At 42.4% G+C, this 10,503-nt stretch overlaps 1 protein-coding gene across 1 annotated transcript; it reads left to right on the forward strand.

The window, feature by feature from the left end:
- Positions 1–3,494: 3,494 nt before the first annotated feature.
- On the forward strand, positions 3,495–3,617 carry LOC104405705 (platelet factor 4-like; the record flags this gene model as incomplete). The annotated part of the gene is made up of 1 exon (XM_010014479.1): positions 3,495–3,617. A coding segment is annotated over exon 1 (123 nt), but the record flags the coding sequence as incomplete, so codon positions are not given.
- Between the last annotated feature and the right edge of the window lie 6,886 nt (positions 3,618–10,503).

Raw genomic sequence — 10,503 nt, forward strand, 5'->3', positions numbered from 1 at the left:
AACTCCCCCCAGTTTCTATACTGGGCATGACGTGCTGTGGTGTGGAATACCCCTTTGGCCAGTTTGGGTCAGGTGTCCTGCCTCTGCTTCCTCCCGGCTTCCCCTCCTTCTTGGCAGAGCATGAGACTGAGAAAGTCCTTGGTCAGAGTAAACATCACTGAGCAACAACTAAAAACATGGGTGTTATCAGCGTTGTTCCCAGGCTGAAAGTCAAAACCACAGCACTGCACCAGCTACTAAGAAGGAGAAAAAATGACTGCTACAGCTGAACCCAGGACAATTAGCAAGAAAAGGAGAAACTCTGCTCATTTTCCTCTCCATGGGAATTCTGCTTCACATGGGTCGAGGTCCCTGTGCCATTTGGCACCTAAAGCAGAGCCCTCATTGCACTAATCCTGGCTGAGAGAGGCCTGTGCCTCAAGGTATCAGTGACCCACCCAAATCCACTAACTGAGCAGGCCAGGCCACACTGAACTGCACCTATCCTCGGCTGCAGGAGAGATTTTGCCAGCTCACTGCAGGGAGTTCCCTCTCACTGCTGGTCATTACCTACATGTCCTTGCCCTCATGTGAAACTGCAGCAGCAAATTCCATGTGAGTGTTCTTCTCTTCTGCCATCAGAAATGACAGATAGAGTCAATTCCTTTTTAGACAACTCTGAAAAGAGCTTGAATGACTCTCAGTGGGGGACCATTTACACAGAGAGAGCTGTGCCCTGACTGGAGCCCTGTTTGATCCTGCACAGCTTAGGGTTACCAGCATCTGAAGGCATGGAAGGCTCTCTTTACTATCTTCTTCTACATAATGATAGCTCTAATAAATGGCATTTTAGGCAGTACTTTACAGATAAAAACAAGAGCCTGACTGAGTGCCTCAGTTTCAAGGATCCTTTCTGAATACAGTATTTTAGGTGTGTCAAACCCATCAGCAATTCCTTACAAGAGAAGGCAGGGTTGGACTGGATCACAAGCAGAGTACACTGTAACTGTCTGATCACAGGCCAGTAGATAGTGACCAGTGGTGTGGCAGATGCATGCTTTTAATTTTAGTATAGAGCTGAATTTTCCTCTCACCTAGAGACACCTAGAAAAAAGTTGGAAGAAGAGATCTGAAAAAAGAGATGTATTCAATAGGGTTAAAGGCAAGAGCGCAGTAAGAGACAGCCTTGTAGTGCTTGCAAATCTGCAAGGACTTGCAAGAGGGAATTAAATTGTCCTTGACTGAGAAGAGAATAAAGGCAAAGAGGGCTAAGGGCGCAGAAGGCAGCATGAGGAGATGTGGCTGTTCCCAGCATTTCCACAGCTGGTTTTTTGTGTGTGCTGTTGCGCAAGTAACTCAAATCCTTGTTAAGCAAAATCGTAAACCGCACATTATTTATTCCCTTTTAAAAGAATGGGAGCTGGAATGACGAAGTTAAAGCATAGCTTTAAATGCTTTCTAAAACACCACTTGTTATTCAGAGGTGTTGAAAACTCAAACCTTCTTAAAACATTTTGTTAATTTATTTTAAATTATTATATAGTATGAATAAATGCAAGAGTTCAGGACCTCTTTTCTTGATATCAGAGCATGTGGTATGACTTGTCCATACAACTAAAGTCTCTTTGCCTGCAGACAAGTGTGTCCTCAGCCACAGAAATTGTCCCTGGCTTGCTCTGGCCCATGAATTTGCTGCATGCTACATGGGATAGTGCATACGTAGGTGTAAGAAAGTCATAATTTTTTTAGTGTCATAATGCTCTGATTTCCTCATTCAATCCAAACAACGCGATTACCTTTATTTTTGCCAGTGTTCTATTATTAGTTTGATTCTGTCTTGTATTTCAGCACTGAGAGAAAATTGAACAAGTCCTGAGCTATAAATGATGACAACTGGTGCAGCTTAGTACCTCTCTCACAGCTTTAACTAGCATGTTACTCTCTCTTAGTATTTTACTGTTGTCTTGGAATTAAGAGGGAATCTCAGCAAGCAGAGTGACTCCAGCTTACCGCTCAGTTCCAGGTGTGTTACCACAAGCTGTTCCATTTCACATTTTCCCACTACTTGTTCTGGTTGTTGCAAAAAGCCGGAGTGTGTCAGTAATTCCATCTGTATGTACATGTGCATGAGAAGCAAATCCTGGCATGTAACAGTGTCAGCAGTCCCATAAGAAGGCATAGAGAGCAGTCATGGACAGCAAGACTGTAATCTCCCTCCTGATTCTCTCTTCTCTAGGCAACTTCCCTGGTAAGAAAATTCAATTTCTTTTCCTTTGTATTACAATTCTCCTGCAATATGGTTTAGCTAAAAAGAATGTTTTCAGTTGTGTAGTCCTTCCTCACACTGTCTTTGAGGTAGCAGGTCAAGAAAACATACACATGGACTGCGGGCCTGTTTCAGTGTGGGCCTGTTTCTTGTCTCCTCGTTTTTTTTCTGCTAGTGGAGATTCACTGATAGGTGAACTTGTCCCTTAAATATTTTGAGACAGATGAGATTACAGCCAGGGCCTCAGAGGTGACAGCCTGCACTAAATGCGTGCCATATTGCATTGCTATCACTTTTCATGCTGCTTTTATGACAACTGACCCTGAGATGAAAGCTTGGAATATTGAACCTACTTTCAATCAGACTATTTCTAATCAACAGCCATCTGTTACAGCTCTTTCCTGAGAAGTATGAGGGTGAAAAAACCCCAGACTCTGCTGGGAAAGTCCAAAAAGTATTTTGTGGGCAGAAAGTATGCCAAGTTTAGGGCTCTGGAATGCTTCCAAGCATCGGCACCATGTGAGTGCTTCCTTCTACTGCATCCTGGCTTCATCTTGGGATGACACACGTCTGCAGTCTCTGATGAGCCAGAGAAGAGCTTCATGTGGGCAACCCCAGGATGGAAAAGTGGCTAAAAGGACATTGTACACACCTGCAGTAAAGCCCTGGCATAGCCTTTAGGAATCTCATTTTATTCTCTTGAGCCTGTAGATGGGACGTTGCCACCCTGCTGTGATTCTCTGTGCTTCCCAGTGCTTGACTTTCTGCTTCCTATCAGGTAGGCAGGGAGGTGTTGGTCAGCCAAAAGAAGCACTACAGATTAGGATGGGCAGAGGGTAAGTGAAGAAGGGAAATAGATGGATGGTCATAGCAAGGCACAAGAACTAGCACAGGGTGAAGTAAAGTTGGTCTTAAGGGATGTTAAGACTGGCTACAGTAAGAGAGGACTGATGAACAGACTGGGATTTCGGCTCCTGCAGCCCTACATGCCTCAATAAGAGTGTCCATGTGCTCCCATTCAGTTATCTAGAGCTTGTCTTTGCTTCTTGTTGACACTGCCCTCAAAGTGCTGAATCTCCTCTTTCAAATCTACTTCACAGTGCAAACATCAGGAATTTCAAGCTGAAGATGCAGCCTGCCTTAGTGGGAAACATGGACAAATGTGCTTTCTCTAATTACTGTTTTAACTGTTAGTTTGGTTTAGCTGCAGACATTATAAGCTTCCCTTCCCTTTCTTTCCTTCACAGAAATGATGCTGGCAGCAGAGCTGTGGTGTCACTGCATCCAGACTGTCACAGGGCTAATACTGCCGAAGCACCTGGCCAATGTAGAAATCATTCCTAAGGGCCCACACTGCAACACTGGAAATCATGTAAGTAAAGCAAGCAGTCAAGAGAAGTTACGGCTTACAAATGCTGACAGGTTGGCAGCCCTTAAGCTTGTAATTCTCAGCCTTGTCTGTGTCCTCTGACCTCCTCAGGTGTCAGTATTAACCAAAGTGCAGTGTTCATTCCACTGCAGAGGCACACTGAAGAACAGCAAGCAAATCTGTTTAGATCCCCAGGCCAAATGGGTGAAGATGATGATTAACAGGATTCTACAGAGTTACCTGCCAGGATTACCTGGGAACTGGAATTATTCCACCAAAGCGCATATTTTCTCCAGTATAAACACCAATGTGTGTGCAATCTTCAACACTCTGAGACCCATTTGAGTAGTGCAGAGCTAAGAATAGGGAAGGACTGGATGTAGTGGAGAGTCGGACAAGGCAGAAACAAGGCCTACCTGACACCCATCAGCAATCTAAACCAATCTGTTATGTGTCATACTGTTCAAATAAGTCAATAGATCCAGGTTCTCTGGGGCTGGTTCAGCTCCATGCTGCCCAGGGCAATGACTGGGCTTTCTAGAGGCACAACCTTGGAAGCAACAGAGAAGCTTTGTTCAGCACTGCCCTGCGCCAGCTGATCTGCCCAAGAGACATGAGGATCATAAGTACAAGCTCCTCTTGTGTCTGTGGGTGGGTGCATCTCCTGGGAGACAAATTACACATGGGCAAACTTCTCCTAGAATAGTTTCAAGTGACTTCCACCTTAGTGCAAAGTAAACATTCAACTAAAAAGAAACAAAAAAGAAAATAATTCTTTCCTTTTCCACCACAGGTGGATCTGTTTCTGTCTGGTTTCAATGTGTGTGTTTTAATCTCACTGTTTGGTGCCTGCTGTAATTCATCACAATATCTGCATTACAGTTCATCCAAGAAGTGGTGTCAGTAGGCAAAATAGAAGCATCTCTGCAAGCAAGAGAAAGCTGCATGGAAATGCTTTTGGCCTTTAAGTGACTTCTAATTCCACTCTAGCTTTCTGTACCCTCACTGCTCTCCATACCTCAGCTGTTCCTCTGCAAAAGGAAACTGCTGGGCTCAAGAGGGTGACACAACAGTAGCAGAACCTTGTATTTTATGGCAAAATTTGACATGGTGCTTAACTGCAGAGGCATGAAAACCAGGACCCTGGCCAAAGCCCTGCCTTGCACTGCTCAGCTGGAAACCCCTGCACAGGGTTAGCACACCGAACACTGGACTTGCTGAGCTGGCACTTCCACCAGGCTTCCTTCTGAAAGGCTGTGAAGTACAGTTTTGTTTAGTTTAAAGAGGGCTGTTGGTTTCTAAGCAAAGAAATACTAACCAAAAGTTCTTACTGACAGAAAGACAGAAAAAATATTAAAAAGGAAAAGAAAGGGAAAAAAACAATTTCTTGATATCAGTAAAAACCTCGTATAGAGGCAACACAGTCAATGAAGTGAAGCAAAAGCCATAGATTTCAGTGTTTAAAAACTGTTTTTTTGGTCTCATGCCTATTAAATATACCTCTTACTTTAAAACAGCAGTCATACTAATTCTGGTGGTGTCACCAAGCTATCAATATCACAAGGACTCTTCCACAAAAACGGTTTTTAGAAGCCATCAATTCAGCTGTTCACAAATGAAATGTGAAGAAAATGTGTGTAAACTATCTTCTATGTTTGCAAACATGCTCAGAGTTTCGTCACCTGCAAACCATTGTCAGGGTTTATTCACAGTGCACCAGGGCTGAAAAGTAAATCAAAAGTTACTGTAAGTGCAACAGTACTATAGGTAATATTCTGAATTGCTATGCCTGATTTTACAAGAAAATAAACTAGATTTTAAATAGTTTTTCAGTAATGACACTGTTGCTAAAGCATACTTCCTTTTCCCTTTAAATAATATATTTGAATACTATCTTGTTTTCAAAATTAGAAGCATCCGGTTCCCATCTGAACACATTTTGGGTTCTATCACTGAAAGTGACACTGTAGACTCCAAGCACATATGAGAGCTGATGTCTCAGCTGTGTAGCATGAGGGGCTATTGAAGGACTATCATCTGACTCCTTCATAAATGAAAGAACACACCAAACCAGATTTGCCATTAAGACCTTACGCTTACAGGTAACTGGAAAAGTAAGATTTTTCAATTCTTCCAAATACATTGAAACAGATGCTGATCCAGTCCATTAATTAGAAACAAACCTGTGGATCTTTTTATCAGTGTTTGGAAAAAAATACTATTTCCTTCAGTTTTAACTGAAATAAGTCAGCTTTTTTGGCCAGTTTACTTTGCCAAGAGCACACTCAGATCAAGGTGGTACTGAGAGCACATTACAGTAGCAGCTGGCAATGAAAAATGGCTGATAAACACGGTTTTGCTCTCTAAGACTAAACGCCAAATTTCTACCTCAGGTTCAAATTTGTGTCTCTGCAGACAGCCTGTGATTGCACTGACACAGAAGATTAAACACAGTGTAAACATGATGGCAGGGGGTTGGAACTGGATGAGCTTTAAGATCCTTTCCAACCCAAACCATTCTGTGATTCTATGATTCTATGAACATGTGCTCTTTACCAATTCGTTCAGCCTAAATGGAAGAGAAAACTCTTCCACTGGATTATTTCATACTCCCCAGCTGGGAGGAATGGTAAGAACAGTTTTTACTGAGAAATACAATAAAGCACACAAGAAGATGTACATTTCTACCAAACTTCTGTTCTTTTTCATTTTCAGTCTTACTCTGGCACAGAAGCTTTTGCCGCAGAAGAATTGCATCTGGGTTACACTAAAGCAAAGCCTTGCCCTATTTGCTTTGCACCAGACCTGTACCTTAGCATTCTTTTCCCTAAAAAAGAATAGCAACAGGCCTTCGCTGTTCGAACCACCTTTTCTACATGATCAGCCTTTTTTCAGAATCTGTGAAGGGAAGTTGGGTACTTAAAGGCTGGTGGCTGGTGCTAAGGAGAAAGACTTCCCTAGTGCTCTTCTTCAATGGGTGTGCTATGGCAAAGCCTGCAATTTCAGATTCCTTAAATCTCACAGGATTTTCCCCACGACCTGAATTATTCGTCTGCTTTTCCAGTGACTTTCTGTCCCACCCTACCTGACACATTGCATATCTCAGTCACAAGGTGTAAAAAGCTACACCAACATCAACAGAGAATAGTCTCAAACTTCCTACATGCACTGATAGTAAACAGCAAAGCTCAACCTAGAAGTGGTTCCACTGCAGCAAACAGAATTTTGCTACAGGTGAGCATAGCCTGCAGATGCTTTTGCCTCACAACTGCCATGTATCTAAGCGCTTGCCCCATAGATGAACTCACTGGTATTTACTATGAGTAGCTCACTGGACTATGGAAAATACAGTTCTCTCTACTTCCGTGCGACAGCAATTTTTCATTTCAGGGTTTTTCCAAAGACACACCCTATTGACTAGTCGTCATCTCTTAACTATTAGAAATATTTTCCTATCATGGCACATGAGTAACAGTATATGGCAATGGTAGAAAGGCATTATATACCTTAAACTCACTACTGGGCAGGAACTGTGTAGCATGTTATGACCAAGCTTGACTGTCACCTCTGCTGAGATTCTACTTTTCTGTGGGAGTGCTCTTACAGAAATTAGGTTTGAGATCAAGTTGTCCCCATGCTCATTCTGGAAGATTTTTGTGTATGGAAAGCTTTAGTCACATCTTTTCAAAGTGAGATGAGTTGTTTCATACAAAAGAACAACTACACATCCCTTGGTAATGCTGTGGTTAGATGAAAAATGAGAAGGATTGAAATGAGCAACATTAGAGCTGACACATCTTAGAAATGTGTTTAGGAAAAAAAAAAAACAACCAACCTAGTGAGGAGCTGGATTGGGGAATGAAGAGGAAAAATAATGGTGATTCGAGGTAAAAGGTACCAAATATCCTCAGACATTTCCTGGAGTAAATGCCGTGTTCAGAAGCATGTAAATGCCAAAGTCAGACTGGAAGCCAGTAGAATGTGTGTGGCTGAGAGAGTTCATAGGTCACGAATTAAAGATGAGTACTATCTGAAGGTAAAACTTGCTGAGGGCACTTATTCTGAAACATGAATGATTTGTTCTAGTTCATTCTTACAACTTTGCAAGTAAGCAAAGACCAGTGTTCACATCTACTGTGACACCAATACAAATACTAATCTTTCAGACGTAGCATTCATGTTTGGCTTCACATTATCCATTCAGACCATGCAGACAAGCTAAGTGTCAGTTGAAGAAAAGTCATGTTTTTACAGCAATATTAGATGTGGACATTAAAGCCTAGCATCTTTTTGGAACTTAAGGAGATTTACTAACTGCACCATGAAAATCTTAGGCTGGATCAGCATTGGAGGGTGCTGCTGTTAGAAGCTTTAAATAATCCTCTTGAAGGGTATCAATTCAAAGAAGGCCAGAGTCATTCAAATTCTACATAATGGCTAACAGCTTAGAAAAGGAGTTATCATCTTCTACCTGACCACCTACAAGGAAATTGAAAACTTGTAAATATATTTTTAGAACTCAAGTATAAACAGTAAATGAAACCACTTTTTTTCTTTTTATACCCTCCCAGAGTGGACTGGGGCACCACATGCACTTAAGACAGGGCCAGGAGCACCACTGGGGAGATGACCTGGTCTAATGAAATGTGTCCCTCTCCATGGCAAGGGCTTGGAACTGGAGGAGCTTAAGGTTCTTTCCAACCCAAACCAGTGATTCTATGATTCTCTGATATACTAGAAAGAGGTGATCCTGCCCCTCTGCTCTTGTGAGATCCCACTTGGAGCACTGTGTACAGTTCTGGTGTCCTCAACATAAGGACATGGAGCTGTTAGAGCAAGTCCAGGGGAGGCCACGAGGATGATCAGGGGCTGGAGCACCTCCCATATGAAGACAGGCTGAGAAAACTGGGGCTGTTCAGCCTGGAGAAGAGAAGCTGCGGGCAGACCTCAGAGCAGCCTTCCAATATCTGAAGGGGGCCTACAAGGATGCTAGAAAGGGACTCTTCATCTGGGACTGTAATGATAGGACAAGGGTTGACGGGTTCAAACTGAAACAGGGGAAGTTCAGGTTAGATATAAGGAAGAAGTTCTTCAAAGTGAGGGTGGTGAGGCACTGGAACAGGTCGCCCAAAGAAGTGGTGAATGCTCCATCCCTGGCAGTGTTCAAGGCCAGGCTGGACAGAGCCTTGGGCAACACAGTCTAATGTGAGGCGTCCCTGCCCATGGCAGGGGGTTGGAACTGGATGATCTTAACATCTGTTCCAACCCAAACCATTCTGTGATTCTATGATTCTGTGATGCACAAGCCTGATGTATTGACACAACACATACGCTTCAAATTCATGAAGAAAATATGTTGTAAATATCTCATGTTTCACACACTAAAAAGGCATTTCCTTTCTGAAAAAGTTCATATAGAGCAGAATGTATCATCCCAATATTATTCTTATCTTTACAGCTGCTTAAACCCCTTTGCCTGCCATGCAGTTCTGCTGAAGCAATTCAGATCAATTTCCTCCACACTGCTAAAACACACATAAAAGATTGGCATAAAAACTCTTAAGGTTTTAATGGTGTAAGGAAGGAGAAATTACTTTTTTCTGTATCATCAAACATTAAGTTTTATCTGTACTCAGAATGATAAAAAAATGTGAAGTCATTTAAGAATACAGCTATGTAACTCAAATTGAAATGTGAAAGCAGGTTTTAGAAAGCATTCTTTCTCCCAAGACAGCTTATTTCATACTGGGAAGTGTCTAAGACCAGGAACCCTGTGTTGTCATGGGAAATTCCATTGCTGATGAAGGGATTCACTGCTTGCATCCCACTAGAAGGCTCCCCTGGAAAGCTGCACTGAGAGAAGCCACAGCAAAGAACGTAGATGCACAAGGAGTATTTTTCTGCTAGCACATCTACCTCACTTACTGGAAGCACTCAAGCTAAAAGCTTGTCTGTGTGTTAGGGCTTGTGCCCCTTTAATTATGGTGCTACAACTGACCTGTGGTGCAGTTGTGTTGTCCCTCACCTTCTCACGAGCAAACTGAAAGGATTCTGCAAGTCACTTTGACAGCAAAGCTGTACCACTACCAAAAAGTAGAAAGGCTGAAGAATTTGATTTAGAATACCGCTAGTATGACCTGAAGCCAACTAAAAGAGCTACCATCCCTTCTGCTGGCAGAGCTATTGCCCAATAGCTATATTGCTCTTGGGCAATGACACTCTCAGCTGGCACAGGTTGGAAGGTCAAGGCACGAATGAGAACAAGCCTGGCAATGCTGTCTGCCAGCTGAGCCCCCAGGCAGTGACACAGCTGGAGCCATCTTCATGAATCTCTAGGGACAGAGGGCAACAGTTACTGATATTCTTAATTATCCTGATCAGTGTGAATGTTGTTTAGGGGATAGATACCTGTGTTCTTTGGAAATACCCACTGTGGTCAGACTGTGTAAGTTAGGTTGGTAATTTCAAAATGTTTCTAATTCATTCTCAGAGAGATTTAAAATAAATAGATCATGTTATGAACATTTCTCTCTACAGATAATGCACACCCATGTAAATTTACCTGTTTATTATTTTTTAATGTAAGATTGTTCATCTTTATGAAAATGAATTCCACTGAGTTTAGTTAATCTACCCCGAATACAACCTTGCCCCAAATTTGCCACTACAGTTTATGTTTCTTATTGTTGCTGGGACTCACTTCAGAAAACTCCAGCACTTCATATTTAAGCTTACGAACAGCACCAAGTCACATTGTTGACCTTAATAGTACAGATAGCTTTTTCTCTGCATGGCAGGAAGTCTTTAAGGAGTTCAGCCAGACTCCACAGCAAATTCCCTTCTGTGTTTAATGGTTTATTCCCACCCACACAAGCCAGTAACCACAGCA

This window comes from Nestor notabilis, unplaced genomic scaffold (assembly GCF_000696875.1).
Source record: "Nestor notabilis isolate BGI_N333 unplaced genomic scaffold, ASM69687v1 scaffold29805, whole genome shotgun sequence".
Lineage (NCBI taxonomy): Eukaryota > Metazoa > Chordata > Aves > Psittaciformes > Psittacidae > Nestor > Nestor notabilis.